Source organism: Protopterus annectens, chromosome 1.part0, assembly GCF_019279795.1.
Source record: "Protopterus annectens isolate FY-2018-M chromosome 1.part0, PAN1.0, whole genome shotgun sequence".
NCBI lineage: Eukaryota > Metazoa > Chordata > Ceratodontiformes > Protopteridae > Protopterus > Protopterus annectens.
Window position 1 is genome coordinate 732,745,602 of NC_056725.1, and position 23,848 is coordinate 732,769,449.

Consider the following 23,848-nt stretch of genomic DNA (forward strand, 5'->3'; position numbering starts at 1 on the left):
CCAGATTTACCTAGACCCAATAATGAGTCCTTTCGGAGAACATTTCGAGGATCCAATGGTGAAAACAATGGAAATAGGAAATGTACCTGGCAAGGACAGGACAATTATAGAGACCCCCGCGGGACAGGGCCGATGCAAGTAGATGGACAAATTAACCAGGTTGAATGTATTAATACAGTTCAGTATGTTGTAAATCTGTCTGATTATGTATTTGATGAAATAGAATTGTCGGTTTTACAAAAAGGTTTAAAATTTATACCGACAGTTTTACCTAGGCTATATGAAGTAAAAGGTGAATTGTTTAAACTAGTATGTAAAATGCATTTAAAAGATTATTTTTTTAATCATGGGGGTCAAAATAATAATGTTCCAGAAATGGAAACTGAATCAAGTAATGATGATAGTTTTTATTCTTGTGACTCTGGGACCAAAAGTAATGCATACAGTTTGTTAGATACAACTAACATATCAGTGAAAAGTATGTTTATGCCTCCATTTAAAAATGTCCATATACAGTGTTTTTTTAATGCTTTCAATTTAATATTAGAAAAAGAAATGGATGAGTTTGAAAGTACAAAAAAGAAATACAGTTTAAAGTGGAATGGATGAAATTGAAACAAATTGAGTACAAATGATAGAATAATATTTAAACCATCAGACAAGGGGTGCAAATTGGTGGTGATGAATTCTTTGGATTACTATAAAATGTGCATGCAACATTTAAATGATGAGAAAGTTTATAGTAAAGTGAATGAAAGCATTTTAATTCGAGCGCAGTATGATTTTCAAATGTTATTGAAGAAGGGGGTTAGATTACATTATTTTACAGTAAATGATGTGACAAATACATTTACAATCAAAGAGAATGTTGTAGCTAGATTTTTGTGTGTTCCTAAAATTCATAAAAACCTAGTGCAACCCCCAGGACGTCCCATAGTCTCAGCAATAGGTTATTTCATAGAAAATCTGAGCTGTTGTTTTACAGGAATTTTTGTTAAAGGAAGTATTGAAATTGCCATCTTATATAAAAGATTCCTTTGATTTTTTGAAAAAAATAGAAGGCATAGTTTGGACAGAAGATATGTATTTTATAAAAGCAGATGTAGTTAGTTTATATACAAATATACAGCATTGCTATGGTTTAAAAGCAATACAATATTTTCTAGGTGATAATCCTAGAACTCACTACATTAAAGAACTATTACACTTCTGTCTGACAAACAGTATTTTTGAATTCGAAGGAAGCCTATTTAAACAGAAGAAAAGGTACAGCAATGGGAGCAGCTTTTGCCCCGGTGTATGCAAATTTGTTTATGGGGCTAGTGGAGAATGAACATATTTATAGAAGTATATTTTACAGAAATCATGTTATTAAATATTTCAGATTTATCGACTTAATATTTGTATGTCAAGGGGGTAACAATAAGGTACAAGAGTTTTTGCAATATCTTGATAAAAATAAATATGACATTCAATTTGATGGAGCACAGATAGGACTAGAAGTGAATTTTCTAGACATAACTTTGAAAGGAAAAGTAAGGAAGAAAATTCAAACTAGTATACATAGAAAATTTAATCAGATGAATTGGATGTTACATGCCAGTAGTTGTTATCCGAGCCATACGCTAACTTCTATCCCATATGGAGAACTGTTAAGAATAAAAAGATTATGTAGTGATGGAAATGAAGCATGGAATGAGGCTAGAAAAGCTATAACTTTGTTAATAGAGGTTACAAGCAAGACGAAGTATTAAAAAGTTATGCTAAAATATATGGTGATGTGGAGACAAAATTCAGAAATTAAATAATAAAAATATAAGAAGATATAAAAATAGAAATGAAATATCAATGAATAACTTTTTGTTTTTTGTTTCCAAGTATACCTTTTTTCAGACAGATTTAATGAATTAATAAAAGGGTATTGGAAACAGGTGAAAAAAGAGGTTCCATCATTGTCACAGATGGAACTAAGGTTCTCATTTCAGAGGGGACGGAATTTAAAAAACTTCTTGGTTCATAGTAAATATTAAACCAGAAGAAAGAGTTATTAAGAGTTTGACAAAGTTAGGAACCTTTCCTTGTGGAAAGTGTTCCATTTGTCAACATATAACAGAAACTTTTGAGAAAATAAAAGGTAAAAAGTTTGAGACACAAGGAACATTTACATGCACTAGTAGAGGGATTATTTATGCTATAGGGTGTTCATGCAACACATTATATAGGTGAAACTAAAAGAAGTTTAAGTGAGAGAATAATGGAACATATTAGAGATATTAAGAAAAATAAAAGCATAAGTCGTATAGCAGAACACTTTAGTACAACTGGGTGATATAATGAACTTGAAAGTAACAGTTTTGGAGCAGGTTTTACAGCAGTTTGGAAATACAGAAATGTTAATGTATTTACTTAGGAAAAAGGAATCCGTTTTCATTATTAAATACAATACTTTACAACCTAATGGTTTGAACAAAGAATGTAATTGGCAAAGTTTCATTTAATGATCTTTAAAAAATCTTTTTTTATTTGAGTTTTAATTGAGTGTAATTAATTAATTGGAAGTAATTTTGTGATGTTAGTATATAAGAGGGACGTTATTAGAGAAAATAAATTTTACTCTGTAAAGGCTAATTGTGGCCGAGGCGCTAAGAGATTTTTTTTACTTTGGAATAAAAAACGTTTAGTCAACAGAAGAACAAGATACTACTGGTCTTTTTTTCGGTTTGTGGTATAAACAACTGGTACCCTGTCAACAAATTACATTCCTGGGAGCAAGTTGAATACAACTTCCCAGATGGTTTACCTCACGCCAAAAAAGCAAATTCATTTCATAACCTACTTCAAACAAGTTGCCACAAAAACCCTGCTTATCTGCAAGACAAATACTGCAAGCTTTGGGTTTATGGCTTCCTACATTCTTCTAATTCCATATGCAAGACTGCATATGAGGAAACTACAGTGGTATCTAAAAAGCCTATGGAGCCAATATTCTCACAGCCTAGAAACAATGATTCCTATCATACCTTGCCTACGCCTAGAGTTCCTCTGGTGGGCAGAGGCCTGCCACCAAAACAAGGGACTACCATTCACACTACCTCCTGCCGCCCAAACCCTAACAACAGATGCATCAGACTATGCATGGGGGGGCTCACCTGGCAGGAAAGTGCATTCAGGGCAAATGGAACCCAAGTCAAATGCACCTGCATATCAATCAAAAAGAAATGTTAGCTGTACAGAATGCTCTAACAGCCATCAAGGACTACATATTTTCAGGACAACTAATGGTAAAGACGGACAACACCAGGGTTATGTGGTACATAAACAAGCAGGGGGGCACACATTCCTACCCCCTCTGCAGACTAGCCATGGCATTGTGGAACACAAGTGCACCTACAAGCTCAATTCCTGCCAGGAAAATTAAATACACTGGCAGATAGACTAAGCAGAAACCTCATGGACCCACACGAGTGGACAGACATAGATCTGTTTGCCTTCCCCCAGAATTACCAATTGGACAAATTTTGCACGACGACTCCCCACAAACAAGCCTGGAAAGTGGATGCTCTGTCCTTCAGCTGGAAAAACCTATCAGTGTATGCCTTCCTCCTGCTGCCTTTGCTCTCCAAAGTTCTACTAAAAGTCAAACGGGACAAACCGATGATGATTTTGATTGCTCCAGACTGGCCCCGCCAACACTGGTACCCCCTCCTAAGCAGTATGTCGCAGTTATCTCCATGGCATCTGCCTCGGACCCCTTCCCTGCTGTCTCAGCAGGATAACCAGATTCTGCACCGTCCGCTTCCAGTATTGAACCTTGCAGCCTGGCTAATAACTTAAACTCTCCCTTAATATCCCTCAGCAAACCTGTGATGGATGTCATCTTAGAGGCAAGGAGGCCTAGTACTAGAAAATCTTATGCTGAAAAATGGAAAAGATTGTGTGCCTGGAACCACTCTCAATGGATGAGCACAGCAGCACCCAATTTACCTCAGATTTTGCAGTGCTTAACTGAGATGCTTCACAAGGGCCTGTCTTTTTCCTCCATTAAAATCCACGCCTCAGCCATTTCATCTCATTATAACACAGAACCTCCCCTCTTCTCTCATCGTCTGCTCAAACAGTAACTCAGAGGGGCCAAAAATTTGAGACCACCCAGGAGAGCTCCAACCCCAGCCTGGGACCATAACTTTGTATTGGAGAAACTCACTCTACCTCCTTTCGAGCCAGCTGCTACTGCAGACTTAAAATTTCTTTCTTGGAAAACGGCTTTCCTACTGCAGACTTAAAATTTCTTTCTTGGAAAACGGCTTTCCTTTTAGCAATCACTTCAGCTAGAAGGATATCTGAATTACAGGCCCTTATAACAGTGGAGCCTTTTATCATTTTTCATGTGGACAGGGTGTCACTCGGGACCAATCCATCCTTCATGCCCAAGGTGGTATCCAGTGTGGCTCTTAATCAGTCCATTCATTTGCCAACCTTCTTTCCAAATCCACAGAACAAAGGGGAACGGATTCTGCATTCCTTGAATGTGCACAGACAACTTAGATTCTACTTGGACAGGACTAAACCTCTAAGAAAATCTGAACAACTGCTGGTAGCATTTGCTGCAGGGGCAGAGGGGGAAGCTATTTCAAAACAAACCATTTCTAAACGGATAAGCCATTGCATTCATTTCTGCTGTAAGCACCATGGAAAACCTGTCCCCCAGGAGATCAGACTGCACTCCACCAGGGCTGCATCTACTTCTGCAGCCTTTCTCAGAGGTGTTCCTACCAGGGACATCCTAGAAGCTGCTACCTGGAGTTATGTACATACTTTCACCAAGCATTATCATTTGCCAATTTTCTCTAAATCCAGAGCTGGCTTTGCCACTGCTGTCTTGCAGGGCCTTATAGCTGGCCCTAATGCTATATAAACTCCTCCTCCCAACCATAGCTTTGGGAACCTACCCAAATGTAATGACTGCAAGTGTGAAACACGAAGAACATAGTACAGTTGTGTACACTTACCACAAATGTAGATGTTAGAGTGTATTCACTGGTGCATTCCTGGTTACCCTCCCTCCAGCCCCCTAACAACTTCTGGCTATACCTCTACTTTCCTTTACTATGCTTAAAAGCCTTTTTGGTGTATTTGCTTTTTTGTTGGAGGTATACCTTTGTATTTTTATGTTTATTTGCTCCCCATTAGGGGGGGCACCTGACATCTGGGGGCAAGAAAAACTGATGTAATGGCTTCTGCTGCATGTTTTATACCCCTGACGTCACAGAAGAAGGGACAGCAACTGACGCAGGACCCAAGACTTTGTTAATCAGGCCGACTGAGGGCAACCTGCAAGCAGATTACCCAAATGTAATGACTGCAACAGTGAATACACTTGAACATCTACATTTATGGTAAGTGTACACAACTGTACTTTACCCTTATATCACTGTTAACAATCAACTTAACTACAGTTCAGTTTATTACAAAGTAAAACATGTGACACAGCCATCCAGTCACAACAGTTCATTAATTATACATTAAATCATTTTCAAAAACATTTTAAAACTGTTTAAAAATATACATGCACAAGCTAGCCAGCCTATTAATCATATTGCATTTGATGTCCTTCAAGGATGCATCTGCAGTCCTTACAAATGGGTTGTCCTGTCGTCAGGCAGCCCTTCGGTCGGCTGGATTCCAAAGTCTGGGTCTGGCCTCGGCTGGTGTCGCACTTCACCCGACGTCATAGCTGCAGTTCTTCGGGTATAAAGGCATCAGCCGACGCCATTTTCCTCAGTCTTTCTTGCCGCGTGGCACCCGAAGCAGAAGCTGTTCGCAAGTGCCGGTCGGTCAGAACCATAGATTACTACTACCGAATACAACTTCGAAGACTTCTAAAAAGCTAAGTACCCCGTTGGGGACTCTTTCTTGCCTCAGCCGATGTCAGAAAAAGTGAATAACTGTTTAACTTGTGGGAAACAAATACCTCATAAAGATTTCCACTCTTACTGCTTACCTTGTTTAGGCCCAGACCACGACGTAGCAGCTTGTCTAGCCTGTGCTTCCTTTAACCGATGGACGCTTAGACGTTGGTCGGAATTTGCTGAGCAGTTTTTCGGCTCTGATTTTGCTTATAAGATGCCGTCGGATCCTCCGACTACACAAATAACCCAAAGCGAAGGAAAAGGACCGACACTCGCGGTCCGTGGTTTCGGCTGAAACCGCGGTTAAGCAAACCGCGAGTGTCTCGGTTTCGGCTGAAACAGAGCAAGCGGTTCTTCCTTCAGCCGAAAGCATGCCTTCTACCGAGGCTTCTTCTAACCTCGTGGAATCGGCTTCTGAAATCCAACCTGCTGTTGCGATTTCTCAGGAATTATCAGACACTATTCCCTTGCATATTTCTACTCCTGCACGTGGAGCTGCTAGGCCTCCTGCAGCCATGTCCATTAAGGCCTTTGCCAGGGCTAAAGCAGCTAAAGCTACAAAATGTGTACCTGTTAAGACCCCTACTCACAGGCCCAGTTCTAGTTCCCAAATGCTTTCTTTGGCAGAGGATCTTATTTCCTTAATCCGGGGATCCCAGCCTCATCCAGACAGGGCCTCTCATCCACCTCCAGAGAAGAGGCCTAGAGCAGAGCCCCCTGAGCCAGTGTCCACAGATGATTCCTCTGATGAATCAGATAATACAGACCCTCCAGAGGCTCCTTATTCCCCTTACGAAGACTCTGATGCTGAAGACTCCATCCCTTCTGCCTCTCCACCTGAGGAATTTTCCTTTGGGGAAACCTTGCATGCTATGAGGGAACAATTTCATGGCAGGGCCAAGATTTTTCAGACTCCAGGAAAAGGCTTAGAACCTTCTTGCATTTACCACAGCATAGGCCTTTAGCTATACCTCCAGTTCTTTCTGTTGTAGATGATGCATTTAATGATGCTTGTACTGCTCCTGATTCATTACCTCCGGCCCCTGCTAAGCCCGATAGGTACTACAGGGTCCCGGACACACATCACCATTTATACAAGGCTCCTTTTGCAGATCCCGAAACTATCTCCCAGGGGCCTAAGGCTGTAGCAACTACCTCTGCTAAAAATCCCCTCCCCTCTGAAAGGGAATCCAGATCCTTAGAGATGGGGTAAAAAAGTTTACACTTCTGCTACTCTGTCAGCTAGGGCCTTGAACTGTCAATTTCATATGATCCAATATCAAGAATATATGCTTGACCAGTTAACTAAAAAACTGTCCTCTGATGAACCTTTTGATAAGAAGTATGTTCAGGAAATGGTACATAACATTCAGCAAGTTAGTAACCATTCTTTAAAATGCGGCTATGATGCACTGGAGGCTTCCTTTAGATCAGCCATGACTGGCACAGTTATCAGAAGGCATGCATGGTTGAAAGAGCAGGCCTTACCGGACCATGTCAAATCAAAACTGTTAGATGCTCCCATGGGCAAGGCCAATTTATTTGGTTCTTCTGCACAACAGGTACTGAAGAAGATGGAGGAGAAGGCAAAATCTGTACAAACAGTGAAAGATTTCTTACAGGTCCAACCTCCAAGGTTTAGCAGGAATTGGCCCTTTCCAGACTCCTCTAAAGCACAGAGAGGCAGGAATAGGCGATCAAGAGGCAGAAACCAATCCAGGGGTGCCTACAGGGGACGCCAGTGGCAGGGTAACAACCAGCGAGGCACAGACACAGCCACCACCCCTGCAACAGGACAATCACAGTGACTTGGCTCTGGCACCGCCTACCAGGGAACAACTACAAGCACCCTTAGGCAGAAGGCTAGCCTTATTCTCAATAAACTGGCATTACATCACAAGAGACAAGTGGATTTTACAGACAATAGACCAAGGCTACAGGTTCCACTTCCATACCCTACCAGGGAAGAGAGGAATGCCAAACATACCTCCAAATAAAAAGACAGAAGCTCTAAAACAAATATCTCAATTATTAAGGATGAGAGCTGTGGAAAAGGTACCATCTATGGAGCAAGGAAAGGGATTTTACTCCAGACTCTTCCTGGTACCAAGAAAAGAGAACAAATGGAGGCCTATTCTCGACCTGTCCGCTTTAAACACATTCCTCATTGTTCCAAAATTCAAAATGCTGACTCTACAGCAGCTTCTTCCCATGCTGGGCAAGGAGTCTTGGCTGGTAACTCTAGATCTCAAGGAGGCATACCTGCACGTCCCCATACGACCAAATTGCAGAAGATACCTCAGATTTCTTGCAGGATCAGAGCATTATCAATTCTCAGCATTGCCCTTTGGCTTATCTACTGCGCCCAGAGTGTTCACGAAATGCCTGGCATCAGTAATTGCTCATTGCAGGCTTCAGGGAATCCAAATTTACCCCTACCTGGACAACTGCCTGATGCAAGCGGACAACAAAAACAAGCTAACAGAAGACTTACAAAGAGTCATTTACCTGCTACAAGCCCTGGGATATACAGTCAATATAAAAAAGTCAAGACTGATACCATCCCAAAGAATAACCTTTTTGGGTGCTGAACTGGACACATCAAAGCAAATGGCATTCCTAACTGCAGAAAAGCAAGAACAACTACCTCTCTACTTCTTGGCATTAACAAAGCAGAACCATCTAACAGCAAGAAAAGTACTGCAAGCCTTGGGCTTCATGGCATCCTGCATAATACTGGTCCCTCATGCCAGACTGCATATGAGAAAGCTACAGTGGTACCTAAAGAATTTATGGTCTCAACACAAGCACAGCCTAGAAACCAAAATTCCAGTAATCCCATGCCTGAAGCAAGAGTTCCTATGGTGGGCTCAGGCCTGTCAATCAAACACAGGATTGCCCTTCCACAGCATTCAACCAAGCCAAACCATCACGACGGACGCCTCAGACCTCGGTTGGGGGGCCCACATGCTGGACAGGTGCATACAAGGCTTATGGACTCAAGACCAGCTGCACCTACACATAAATCTAAAGGAAATGCTGGCAGTAAAATTGGCAATCCAGACATTCAGACCATTCCTCCGAGAAGGTCAGTTGATAAGGACAGACAACACAACAGTTATGTGGTACATCAACAAACAGGGAAGCACACATTCATACCCTCTATGCCGGATGGCACTGGACCTATGGAACGTGGCTCTGAGCTACAACATTCAGTTACAAGCAATTTTGTACCGGGAAAGAAAAGCGTTCTAGCAGACATATTAAGCAGGACTACCATGGATGCCCACGAATGGATGCTACATCCGGACATCTTCAAAGACATTACAAGGAAATGGGGACTCCCACAAATAGACTTATTTGCATCCCCACACAATCACCAGCTAAAGAAATTCTGCACAAGGACGTACCACCCACTTGCTTGGAAGGTGGACTCCCTATCTTTCAGTTGGAAAAACCTGACAGCATATGCATTCCCACCACTTCCTTTGATGCACAAGGTGCTATTGAAGATCAAAGAGGACCATCCAAGGATCATCCTGATAGCTCCAGACTGGCCAAGGCAACATTGGTACCCATTGCTAAGGAGCATGTCTCGGGAGCAAATATGGACACTACCCCTGGTTCCATTGCTGTTAACACAGAACAACTACAACATCCTGCATCCAAGCCTGAAAACTCTGCAGCTGACTGCCTGGAACATTACATAAGATCAATTAACCCAAATTTATCACAAAGGGTTAAAGACATTATCCTTGAGGCTCGCAGACCCTCAACAAGGAAAAATTATGCAGCAAAATGGAAAAGATATCTCATTTGGAGTACTGCAAAGGAGAAGATGTGTCACAGGTAAACATAGCCAGCATCCTGGAATACTTGGCAGAGCTCTTCCACACAGGCCTGTCCTATTCTTCCATCAAGATACATGCATCAGCTATTTCAGCAGAATACAGCTCAGGTCCTCCTGTCTTCTCATCCTCTGCTCAGGCAGTTTCTGAGAGGAATTAAAATGTAAAACCTCCTAGGAAACCACCATTGCCAGCATGGGACTTGAACTTTGTGCTAGAAAAATTGACACTTCCTCCTTTCGAACCAGCAGCAACAGCAGAATTACAATACTTATCATGGAAGACTGCTTTCCTGCTGGCAATCACTTCAGCAAGAAGGGTATCTGAACTACAGGCATTAATGGCAGTGCAACCCTTCCTGATCTTCCATCAAGATAGTGTCCATGAGAACAAATCCTACATTTATGCCCAAGGTGGTATCCAGAGTATCTTTAAATCAGGCTATCCACCTACCTACATTCTTCCCCAACCCACAGAACAGGGGAGAAAGACTGTTGCATACCTTGGATGTACATAGACAGTTACGCTACTACCTGGACAGAACCAAGGGCAATAGAAAAACTGACCAGCTACTGGTAGCATATGCAACAGGAAGGGAAGGAAAATCAATTTCAAAACAGACAATCTCCAAGTGGATAGGAAATTGCATTAGATTTTGTTACTCCTACCATGGAAAGAAAACTCCAGAGGACATCAGGCCTCACTCTACAAGGGCTACGGCCACTACCACAGCTTTCTTACGAGGAGTGGCTACCAAGGACATTATAGAGGCTGCTACTTGGACCTCTGTGCATACATTTGCCAAGCATTATAACTTACCTTTATACTCTAGATCCCGAGCAGGGTTTGCCACTGCTGTTTTGCAAGGGATCCTAACTACACCATAATCTCTTCTTCCTCCTCCCCTAGTTTGGCTATGGTATTCTACCCATTTGTAAGGACTGCAGATGCATCCTTGAAGGACATAGTACAGTTTTGTACCTACCATAAATGTAGATGTCTGATAGGAATGCATCTGCAGTCAGGATTACCCACCGGCCTTCCCCTCTGTGGTACTCCTAGGGTATTTGCCCATCTTATAGCTAGCTAGGGGGATCTATTATGGTGTATTTGTTTGTATATATGTACATACATGCTTATTTTTTGTGTTTGCTCTCTACTATTTGGAAACATGGGCATTTATCCAAATTTAGCCTTCCAAGAGGGCACCTGGCATATGGGGCAAGAAACACTGAGGAAAATGGCGTCGGCTGATGCCTTTATACCCGAAGAACTGCAGCTATGACGTCGGGTGAAGTGCGACACCAGCCGAGGCCAGACCCAGACTTTGGAATCCGGCCGACCGAAGGGCTGCCTGACGACAGGACAACCCATTTGTAAGGACTGCAGATGCATTCCTATCGGACATCTACATTTATGGTAGGTACAAAACTGTACTTTTCTTAATATAGGTTTGATACAAATAGCATTATTTAGTCCAGGAAAAACATCAGCTTCCAACCTAACAATCCATCTGTATTCAGCTATTTCCAGTATATTGTTGACATCACTACCTCTAGGGTTCCTTACGTATCACATCCAGGTGTGAGAAAGATTGGAAGGCCCTATCTGCAGTGGGTGTATGTTTCTCTACTCTGCAAAGATCCTTTTCCAGGAATCAGTGAAACAGTGAAAAATGTGGTTCAGAAAATCCAAAGGGTCTTTTCAAGGCACATGAGCAGTAGTTTCCCCAGGGGTAGAGGGGGGAATCCCAATAGTAGAAACCACCCTAGAGGCAGAAGAGGCCCACAAAAGAAAGGATCCAGAGATTTCTTCTTTGGCAGGCCCTTCCAGTGCTCCTGAATGGAAGCCTGATTGCCCTCGTGTGGAGACGATCAGGGGTCAACTATCACTGCACTTGAGAACCTGGCTGGAAATAACATCAGATACCTGGGTGCAGAGGATCATTTCCAAGGGTTATATAATACCTTTTCTCCTTCCTCCTCCCCAGTGCAAAAAAAAAAAAAAAAAAACAGATGTTCCACCAGTCAGAGGGAACAAGCAGCTATTCAGGTGCAAAAGCTGCTAGAAAAATGAGTCATCCCAAACATCCTAACAGACCAGAAAGGATCCAAAGAAAACTGGGAACTGGAGACCAATCTTGGATCTCAGCAACTTAAATCAGTTTGAAACAAGTTCCAGATGGTCACGGTTCAGTCCATTCTTCCGTTTCTGGAAAAGGACGATTGGATGTGCTCAACAGACCTTCAGGATGCATATTATCACATTAAAATGAACAAATGATCTTGGAGGTACTTACACTTCTGGCTGGGAACCAGTCCCTATCAGTTCAGAGTACTGCCCTTTGGTCTCACCACAGCCCCCAGGATGTTTACCAAATGCATGGCAACTTGAGACTGCATGGATTCCAGGTGTTTCCGTATCTAGGCAGCTGGCTCATTTCTGCACTGACCAGGCATCAACTATTAAAGGCAAGAGACAGCGTTCTCCAGACATGTCTATGTCTGGGGATAACCATAAACTACATTAAATTATATCTAGAGCCTACTCAAAGTATAAACTTTATAGGAATAATTCTCAAACAAAGACCACAGCCTCACTCCCTCCTTCAGGGTTGGAGACATTCAGGTCACAAGTCACATGAATAATAGGCAGCAACAAAATTTCAGCTCAGCTGGTTCTTCAGGTTTAGGTTCCATGGCGGTGGCAGTAATGCTACTTCCACTAGTCAGATTTCACATGAGACTTCTACAATGGCTGTTGTCAGCACAATGGTCTATCCTTTAACAACCAGTGCAGACTCAAATAAGGATCACCAATAATATCTCAAATGGTGGATTCAATCTGATCAGATACTACAAGGTCACCTGTTTGTTCTGGGCAAAACAGTCCAAGGCACTTGGTCCCACACAGAGGACAATTTGCATATCAACATTCTAGAGATGAGAGCAGTGGTTTTAGCATTTCAGGTTTGCCAAGATGTCTTTCCCTTGGGAACAATTGCAATTCAATCAGACATGTCAGTCTGGTATACCAGCAAACAAGGAGGAACCAGATGCTACTCCGTGTCAAGAAGCTCTGAGAGTGGTAATGGGCAATCCCTTCCCACTGCTTTCTCATAGCAGTGCATATTCTGGGAAAGCAGATGAGCCGAGCAGTTGCATTCCTTTACCGCATGAATGGTCCCTCAATTAGAATGTGACGAAAAGGCTATTTCATTGATGAGGTCAGTCTTGCTGCGACCTTTTCGTCTCTCCCCTAAACAAGTGCAGCAACTACTTCGCCCTGATCCTCCCAAATAGGGAGTCACCGAGGGATGCTCTTCATCACAATTGGACCCCCAGTCTCCTATATGCCTTTCCATCAGCTCCATTATTCCTGAAGTTTCTACAGAAAGTGGCCAGGTTGAAGAGCAAAGTAATCCTCATTACACCATATTCGCCTTGACAGATTTGGTCCCTTTTCCATTGGCCTCACTTATTTCACCAACTGTGGATTCTGGATCCAGCTCCAGATCTCTTGTCTCACCTGACTAGCATGATTTGTCCAGACTTACCCAATCTCAGGCTGACTGCCTGGCTTCTCCAGTTCAATTAATAGCCAGACAACCTAATGATGTCCTTCAAGGATGCATCTGCAGTCCTAACATATGGGTTGTTCTGCCTCAGGCAGCCCTTCGGTCGGCCGGATTCCAAAGTCTGGGTCTGGCCTCGGCTGATGTCGCACTTCACCCGACGTCATAGCTGCTGTGTATTGGGTATAAAGGTATCAGCCGACGCCATTTTCCTCAGTCTTTCTTGCCGAGTGGTGCCCGAAGCAGAAGCTGTTCGCAAGTGCCGGTCGGTCAGATCCAGAGATTTCTACTACCGAAGACTTCTAAAAAGCTAAGTACCCCGTTGGGGACTCTTTCTTGCCTCAGCCGATGTCAGACAAAGTAAATAATTGTTTAACTTGTGGGAAACAAATACCTCATAAGGATTTCCACTCTTACTGCCTTCCTTGTTTAGGCCCAGACCACGACGTATCAGCTTGTCTAGCCTGTGCTTCCTTCAACCGACGGACGCTTAGACGTCGGTTGGAGTTTGCAGAGGAGTTTTTTGGTCCTGCTTTTGCATACAAAATGCCGTCGGAGACTTCGACTACACAATTAGCGAAAAAACTTAAGGAAAAGGACCGACACTCGCGGTCCGCGGTTTCGGCTGAAACCACGGTTAGGCCAACCGCGAGTGTCTCTGTTTCGGCTGAAACCGAGTCCTCGGTTCCTCCTTCGGCCGAAAGCATACCTCCGATAGCCGAGGCCTCACAGTGCATGGCTGAATCTGCTACTGATATTACCCCTGCTGAAGCAGGCAACCAGGATTTATCAGATACTATTCCTTTAGACATAACTACCCCTGCACATGGAGCTGCTAGACCCCCTGCATCTATGTCTATCAAGGCTTTTTCCAGGGCTAAAGCAGCTAAATCTTCTAAGGCCTTACCTGCTAAAACCCCCTCACACAGGCCTACCTCTAGTTCCCAAATGCTCAGCCTGGCTGAGGATCTCATTTCTTTGATCAGGGGATCCCAATCTCACCCAGACAGGGCCTCTCAACCCCCTCCAGATAAGAGGCCTAGAACTGAACCCCCGGAACCTGTTTCTTCAGACTATTCCTCGGATGACTCAGATATTTCAGACCGTCAGGAAGGTCCATATTCTCCTTATGAGGATTCTGATGCGGAAGACTCCATTCCTTCTGCTTCTCCTCCTGAAGAATTTTCTTTTGGGGAAACCTTACATGCTATGAGGGAACATTTTCAATGGCAGGGCCAGGGTTTTTCAGATTCAAGGAAAAGGCTAAGGACTTTTTTTACATTTACCACAGCATAGGCCTTTAGCCATTCCTCCAGTACTAACAGTTGTTGATGATGCATATAATGATGCCTGTACTGTCTCTGATTCTCTCCCTCTGGCCCCTGCCAAGCCTGACAGATATTACAGGGTCCCGGACACACACTACCATTTGTATAAGGCTCCTGTTGCAGATCCTGAAACCATTTCACAGGGCCCCAAAGCTGTAGCAGCTGCCTCTGCCAAAAACCCTCTCCCCTCTGAAAGGGAATCTAGAGCATTAGAGAGATGGGGTAAAAAGGTTTATACTTCTGCTACTCTTTTGGCCAGGGCCTTAAACTGTCAGTTTCACATGATTCAGTACCAGGAATTTTTGTTAGACCAGCTAAATAAAAAACTGTCCTCTCCTGAACCTATAGACCGCAAGTCCCTTCAGGATTTGGTACATAACTCTCAGCAGGTCAGTAACCATTTCTTAAAATGTGGCTATGATGCACTGGAGGCTTCCTTTAGATCAACTATGACTGGAACAGTGATTAGAAGGCATGCCTGGTTAAAAGAACAATCCTTACCAGACCATGTTAAGTCAAAACTCCTAGATGCTCCTATGGAGAAACAAAGTTTGTTTGGCTCCCCTGCACAGCAGGTTATAAAGAAGGTGGAAGAAAAAGCAAAATCTGTCCAAACAGTCAAGGATTTCTTACAGGTCCAACCTCCGAGGTTTAGCAGAAATTGGCCTTCGAAGAATTGGTCCTTTCCAGACACCTCCAGAGCACAGAGAGGCAGAAATAGACGCCCAAGAGGCAGAGGTCATTCCAGGGGTGCCTACAGGGACGCCAGTGGCAGCCTAACAACCAGAGAAGTACTGCCACAGATTCAGCTACAACCACTTCCACAGGACAGACACAATGACTTGGCTCTGATTCCGCCTACCAGGGAACAACTGGAAGCACCCTTGGGCGGAAAACTAGCCTTATTTTCCGTAAACTGGCATTACATTACAGGAGACAAATGGACTTTACAAACAATAGACAAAGGCTACAGGTTTCACTTCCACACTCTACCAAAAAGGAGAGGAATGCCAAACCTACCACCAAGCCAAAAAACAAACGCTCTAAGACGAATCAACAACCTACTAAGGATGAGAGCTATAGAAAAAGTACCGCCTATGGAACAAGGACAAGGATTTTACTCCAGACTTTTCCTTGTACCAAGAAAAGAAAATCAATGGAGGCCTATTCTCGACCTGTCTGCTCTGAACACATACCTCAAGACCCTACAGCAACTTCTTCCCATGCTGGGCAAGGAGTCTTGGCTGGTGACTCTAGATCTCAAGGAGGCATACCTGCACGTCCCTATACGACCAGATTGCAAAAGACACCTCAGATTTCTTGCAGGATCAGAGCATTATCAATTCTCAGCATTGCCCTTTGGCTTATCTACTGCGCCCAGAGTATTCACGAAATGCCTGGCATCAGTAATTGCTCATTGCAGGCTTCAGGGAATTCAAATTTACCCATACCTGGACGACTGCCTAATACAAGCGGACAACAAGACGAAATTAACAAAAGATTTAGAAAAGGTTATACAACTGCTGCAAGCCTTGGGATACACAGTCATCATGCAAAAGTCAAGACTGGTACCATCCCAAAGGATAACATTCTTGGGTGCAGAACTGGACACATCGTCAGATGGCCTTTCTCACAGAAGAAAAACAAAAGCAACTACCAGTCTATTTCATGACATTAACAACACAGACTCAGCTTACTGCAAGGAAAGTCCTGCAAGCCCTGGGTTACATGGCATCCTGCATAATATTGATTCCGCATGCCAGACTGCATATGAGAAAGTTGCAATGGTACCTAAGGAATGTATGGTCTCAACACAAGCACAGTCTAGAAGCCCAGGTTCCAATAATTCCATGCCTGAAGCAAGAATTCCTGTGGTGGGCTCAGGCCTGTCAGTTGAACCGAGGATTGCCCTTCCACAAACCTCATCCAAGCCAGACCATCACCACGGATGCCTCAGACCTAGGCTGGGGGGTGCACATGGTGGACAAGTGTATACAAGGCCTATGGACACAAGACCAGCTGAATCTACACATAAATCAAAAGGAGATGCTGGCAGTGAAACATGCAATCCAGGCATTCAGACCATTTCTTCAACAAGGTCACCTGCTGATAAGGACGGACAACACCACAGTCATGTGGTACATCAACAAACAGGGAGGTACACACTCATATCCTCTATGCCGGATGGCAATGGATCTGTGGAATGTGGCCCTGAACTTCAACATTCAACTCCAGGCCAGATTTGTACCAGGAAAAGAAAATTCACTAGCAGACACCTTAAGCAGAACTACCACGGATGCTCACGAATGGATGCTACATCCAGATATCTTCAAAACCATAACAAAGAAATGGGGACTACCAGAGATAGACCTGTTCGGCTCCCCACACAACCACCAATTGAAGAAATTCTGCACAAGAGCATACCACCCACTTGCTTGGAGGGTGGACTCCCTTTCCTTCAGCTGGAAAAACCTGACAGCATATGCATTCCCACCTCTTCCTTTGATGTACAAAGTCCTACTGAAGATCAAAGAGGATCAGCCAAGGATAATCCTGATAGCTCCAGACTGGCCGAGGCAACATTGGTACCCGCTACTGAGGAACATGTCTCGGACACACGCATGGCCTCTACCTCTATGTCCTTTACTTCTAACACAGAACAACTACAAGATCCTACATCCGAACTTGAAAACACTACAGCTAGCTGCTTGGAATATTGCATAAAACAAAATAACCCAGATTTATCTCAGAGGGTTAAGGACATTATCCTGGAGGCTCGCAGACCCTCCACAAGGAGGACTTACTCAGCCAAATGGAAAAGATACCTCATTTGGAGTGCAGCAAAAGGGGAAAATGTATCATTGGCAAACATAGCAAACATCCTGGAATACTTAGCAGAACTGTTCCACAATGGCCTGTCCTACTCCTCCATTAAGATTCATGCATCAGCAATTTCAGCAGAATACAACATGGATCCTCCAGTCTTCTCTCATCCTCTACTTAGGCAGTTCCTGAGAGGAATAAAAAATGTAAAGCCTCCAAGGAAACCACCTTTGCCGACATGGGATCTCAACTTTGTGCTGGAAAAGTTAACACTTCCCCCTTTTGAACCAGCAGCAACAGCAGACTTACAGTTCTTTTCTTGGAAAACTGCTTTCCTGCTTGCAATCACTTCAGCAAGAAGGGTATCTGAGTTACAGGCATTAATGGCAGTACAGCCCTTCCTTATCTTCCATCAGGATAGAGTGTCTCTGAGAACTAACCCTACTTTTATGCCAAAAGTGGTCTCCAGAGTATCATTGAACCAAGCGATTCATTTACCTACATTCTTCCCCAACCCACAGAACAGGGGAAAGACTACTACATACCTTGGATGTACACAGACAATTACGCTACTATCTGGACAGAACTAAGACCAACAGGAAAACTGACCAGCTTCTGGTAGCATATGCAACAGGAATGCAAGGAAAAGCAATTTCAAAACAGACAATCTCAAAATGGATAGGAAATTGCATTAGATTTTGCTACTCTTTTCATGGAAAGACAACTCCAGAATATATCAGGCCTCACTCCACAAGAGCTACAGCCACCACTACAGCTTTCCTACGAGGAGTGGCTACCAAAGACATTTTAGAAGCTGCTACTTGGAGCTCCGTGCATACATTTGCCAAGCATTATAATCTTCCCTTATACTCCAGATCCCGAGCAGGTTTTGCAACTGCTGTTTTGCAAGGGATCTTAACTACACCATCTTTAGCTTAGTACCTCCTCCCCCAGTTTGGCTATGGTATTCTACCCATATGTTAGGACTGCAGATGCATCCTTGAAGGACATAGTACAGTTTTGTACCTACCATAAATGTAGATGTCCGATAGGCATGCATCTGCAGTCTGGATTACCCACCCTCCTTCCCCTCTGTGGTATTCCTAGGGTATTTACCCCTCTTTTAGCTAGCTGGGGGAATCTATTATGGTGTATTTGTTTGTATATATGTATATATCTATAGATATATTCTTATATTGTTTGCTCTCTACTGTTTGGAATTATTTGCATTTATCCAAATTTAGCCTTCCTAGAGGGCACCTGGCATCTGGGGCAAGAAACACTGAGGAAAATGTTGACGGCTGATGCCTTTATACCCAATACACAGCAGCTATGACGTCGGGTGAAGTGCGACATCAGCCGAGGCCAGACCCAAACTTTGGAATCCGGCCGACCGAAGGGCTGCCTGAGGCAGGACAACCCATATGTTAGGACTGCAGATGCATGCCTATCGGACATCTACATTTATGGTAGGTACAAAACTGTACTTTCTCTCCTCCAGGCCGACATGTACTCCTGTCTGCTCATAAACCATCTAGACATAAGCTATATTCCAGTAAATGGAAAATATTTGTTCACTGTGCATTACAGAATATTGATCCCTTCTCTGCTCTTATTCATGATATTCTTAATTTTTTTAGCCCAACATTTCAATGAAGGCCCCTCTTCTTCGACTGTCAAAGTCCAGTTGGCAGCAGTATCCAATTTTTACATTGTTTTCCGAGGTGCCTCAGTTGCTTTACATAAACTCTGCAAAGCATTTTTGATAGGAACTCTCCTTTTAATGCACCAGATTAAAGATCCTACTCCTCTTTGGGACCTAAATTTGGTGTTGTGGGCTGTAATATACCCCCTTTCAAACCAGCAGCTAAGTGTGATCTCAAATTTCCATCTTGTAGGACCATCTTCTTGGTAGCTATAACTTCTGCAAGAAAATTTTCAGAAATTCAAGCCTCATCTTCCAAACCACCATATTTAATTTTTCACAAAGACAGAGTATCTCTCCGTACTAATCCATCCTTTTTACCAAAGGTGGTATCAGAGGAAAATATCAATTAGTCCATCAATTTACCAGTATTTTTTCCAAAATTTGAGAACAAAAATGAATACTTGTTACATTTGTTAGATGTTCACAGATGGTTGCTTTTAATTTATGCAGCAGCAGCAACTTGATACTTCTCATACCTTTGGTACTCACTGCAAATTGGATCTGGTCTCCAGGGGTAGAGCAGCATTCAGTTTAGTGGTGTTGAGGAACATCCTTGAGTCCACCCAGGATCTAGGGTAGCTGCGACTTGGTTCCATAAGTTGAGGATAGAATAAAAATTGGCAACATCAGATAGAGGTTATGTACTCACCATAACGTTCCAGCTATGTTGTCCATTTTCATTCTTCCTTAACTCCCCACCCACCCCTACTTTGGAACTCCTAGATGAGCTAGGAGTCTTAGGTGGGAACTTAACTTATACTGAGCTCCAGATCTGGAGTCCCTGGTTACTTCTGATATTTTCTCTGGCTTCTATTAGCAAACAAGATCTGAGGTACTTAAGGGTGCATTATAGGCAAGGGAGCTGCTCAAGAGATTTTTGGTTACCATGAGTTATTGTAATGGCTGAGTTGGATCCAGGAGATCAGATCCGAACCCATAAGTTGAGGAAGAATGAAAATGGACAACGCAGACGGAATGTTATGGTGAGTACGTAACTTTTTAGTCATGAGATATAATAAATCATTATTGATTTCATGAACATGCATCATACTTATCAGTGCTCACCTAATTTTAGAGAAGTTTTGTTGTAGATTCTCACTGTTTTGACATCCCTCAGAGCTCATTTCTGTGTGCTAAAACAGTAGTGCATTTTTTATAGGTTCATAGGTAAGTACTAAGCTAGCTGCCCTTGCAGGCCATTTTAAGCCTAGCCAATTTTACTTTTTGTCTTAGAGTAACCCCATTCCATTTGGTTATAGATTGGCCTTACCCATCTCATGGTCAATTATGCGTTATTTGAAGTGAGAATAATGGATTTATGATACTGCATATTATCAAGTCAAATTGTAAATCCATCGGTAGTGGGTCGGGTGATGCCTTGTTTGCCAGATTTGGGGCTGTAAGCAGTCTGTTGGATAAAGCTTATAGTGACAAGACTGTGAGTCAGTCCATGTAGGACGTGTTTAGGACATGAATCCTTTTATCAAGGTATGTGTGCGCTGAATCCAGTTGTTGCATGTGTCTGGACAGATATGTTCCAAAGGAGACATTATATTCATTGACTAGATATGTTCCAAAGGAGACGTTATATTCATTGACTGGCCTAATGAAACCTGAGTAAAGGGGGACAATGACTTCCCTAGATCTAGACACAATCCCTTTGTTTATAAGCTGTGCAATACAGATGGATTTTTCATATAATAGATGCGTGTTGGTCAAATGTTGGGTCACTGTCCATAAAAGTTACCAAATCCTGAACAACTGGATAACCTCTCAGGAGCTTATTGTCAGTGTGGTAGTGTCTTGTGTGAGATGACTGCCCAAAGTCACTTTTAACTGACAAGTTCTGTAGGATTTGACAGGTGCATAAATGAAAGAATAATTGCATTTGTCTCTGCTCATCAAACATGCACAAGCTGTGAAGTTATATTAGTGTACTTGCATTTGTTTTATATAACCTGATGAATTGGTTTGTTGATGTATGCTGTTCATTTTCTACGAAGATAATCTTTGAGGATTGCTTAACAGATAAAATCCTAAAACAGCTGTAACTGCAAGTTCTAACTCTGTAATTTCTAAGTGTGTAATCTTAATTTTTTTTTTTCTCCAGAGACTTATTGACAAGATGAAAGTAACATGCCTCAAATGGATACCTGAATCAGAAAATCTTTTTCTCGTCTCCCATGCCAGTGGAAATTTATATTTGTACAATACAGAACACTCCTGTGGCACAGCATCTCCCCAGTATACACTTCTTAAACAAGGGGAAGGCTTCACTGTGTATGCATGCAAGAGCAAGACTGCACGTAATCCTGTGGTAAAATGGACGATTGGTGAAGGAGCTCTGAATGAGTTTGCGTTCTCTCCTGATGGACGTTATCTAGCGTGTGTTGGGCAAGATGGCTGTTTACGGATTTTTCATTTTGATTCTATGGAATTGCAGGGAATGATGAAGAGCTATTTTGGTGGCTTGATTTGCATCTGCTGGAGTCCAGATGGAAGATACATTGTAACAGGTGGTGAAGATGACCTGGTGACGGTGTGGTCTTTTTCTGAGTGTCGGGTTATTGCAAGGGGCCATGGACACAAGTCCTGGGTTAATGTAGTAGCATTTGACCCATTTACATCTAGCATTGAAGAGGATGAACCTATGGAATTCAGCGGTAGTGAAGAAGATCTGCATGATCCTGTTCATTTTGGCAGAGTGCGGACTAGCAGCACCTTGTCTCGTCTTTCTAAGCACAGTTCGAAAAGTGGGCCTTCAGTGACTTATAGATTTGGATCTGTAGGGCAAGATACTCAGTTTTGTCTTTGGGATTTAACCGAAGATGTCTTGTACCCACACCAGCCTCTGTCTAGAGCAAGAACACTTACTAACACTTTTAGCACTGGAATTCCACCTTCTGTGAGTGGAGGAAGCAACTTAGCAACAGAACCTAGCACTGGTAATGCTATACCACGCTCCCTATCTCGCTCCAATAGCCTGCCTCATCCTGCTGTTACGAACACAAGTAAAAGCCATGTTTCAGATGGAGTTGTTCCTTTCAGCATAGGAAAATTTGCTACACTAACTCTGCAGGAGCGCAAGGATAAAAATGCAGACAAGGAACATAAGCGATACCATAGTCTGGGCAATATCAGTAAAAGTAATGACAAAATTAATATAATGTCGAAACCTAAACTGGATACAACTCGAATCCTAGGGACAACTCTATGCCCACGAATGGATGAGGTACCCCTTCTGGAACCTCTAGTGTGTAAAAAGATAGCCCATGAGAGGCTGACTGTGTTGATGTTTTTGGAGGACTGTATTATCACAGCTTGCCAAGAAGGGTTGATATGTACCTGGGCTAGGCCCGGGAAAGCGGTGAGTTTCATCTGTAGTATATAGGGAAAGTCACCTTTAAGTGTAAAATATACAGACCAGAGATGCAAGCTATGAGATGTTTCTTAATGCAAGAATTTGTTCTTCCCAACTCAGAACTAGTGTGCCGACTGGGCTGGCACTGTACTTAAGTGCATATGTGAACACAGTACATGCAGCTAGTTGGATGGCAGGTGGGTCAGGTTACAAGACTGATGACCAGTTGTCTGGTAAGGTGCTTAATGTTTTCATGTCCATATGTTGAACCAGGCTTAAGTTGTCTGGGGGAACTTTATTTTATGGAAAGAAGTTGGAACAAGTATTTACATGCACGTGCTCTATTTTTCTGTGTACTTTTGTAAACAATAAGAGGGGCAGTTAGGTCAGATTATTGAAGGTCTTACCAAATATACCTGATCAAAAGGCAAAAGAAAAATCTGGTTATACGTATTTTAGATGTACTTCTATATAATAACTGTAGTAGTCACTTTCTCCTGTTACAAGTACTAAATTTCTATTCCTTGAGTTTTGCTGTTGATATGATCGTTACTACCACTTAATATCTGAGAACCTGAGTATCAGGCCTGGTGAATTCTTTCACTTTTAATGTGACCCATTACAGAAAGTCAGTAGTCATGAAAATTAATGTAAGCCTGAAAATGCTATTTTTGTGCCATTTCTGATTGGTGGTGCTGCACTTGTTTCAGCCTCTATCCCATATTTCCCCAAGGTCTGCAGAACATTTCTCCTGGCTTTATTGTGGGCTAGTGTTTCAGAATGGGAAAGTTTGCATCTTTCAGTGATAATTGATTTAAGACTTGTGATTATCCTAGAGTAAAGGGAGAACATTCTGCCTCTATTACAGCACTGCTCCAGTGCGCATACCTCCCAATAGTATTTAGCTGAAAGCAGATATCTGCCTGTTGGTGTAGATGCCCCCACCAAGCTGAGCTTCTCCGGTGCCGTGGGTGTCACTGTAATGTGCATCTTAAGATGAGTAGAGGGTTATGAAATTTTTCTTTTTTTTCTGCTAATGATAAGTCCATCAGTAGCTTCCAGAGAATAATTGCCTAGGTTTGGAGCATTTCTAGTCTGCGAGAAGTTAATTTTGTTGTAGTTCATTTTTCTCTGTTAGCGTTGTCATTTGAATGGGAAACTCTAAAGTTCCAAGCTACATGATGTACGAAAAGAAAACTTAATGTACATGTGTGTGCATGCATGTGCAGAAGAGAAATTGTCATATTTTCATTTACGGTGCCTTTTCTGCTTAGATAAGATATATAAAGTGTCCTCT

At 42.7% G+C, this 23,848-nt stretch overlaps 1 protein-coding gene across 1 annotated transcript in view; it reads left to right on the forward strand.

The window, feature by feature from the left end:
• LOC122794331 (WD repeat-containing protein 20-like) overlaps nt 1-23,848 on the forward strand; it is a 374,427-nt gene that overhangs the window by 116,825 nt on the left and 233,754 nt on the right. Inside the window, 1 exon segment of the mRNA XM_044062638.1 lies at nt 21,301-22,557. Within this exon segment, the coding sequence (XP_043918573.1) occupies nt 21,301-22,557 (1,257 nt within the window).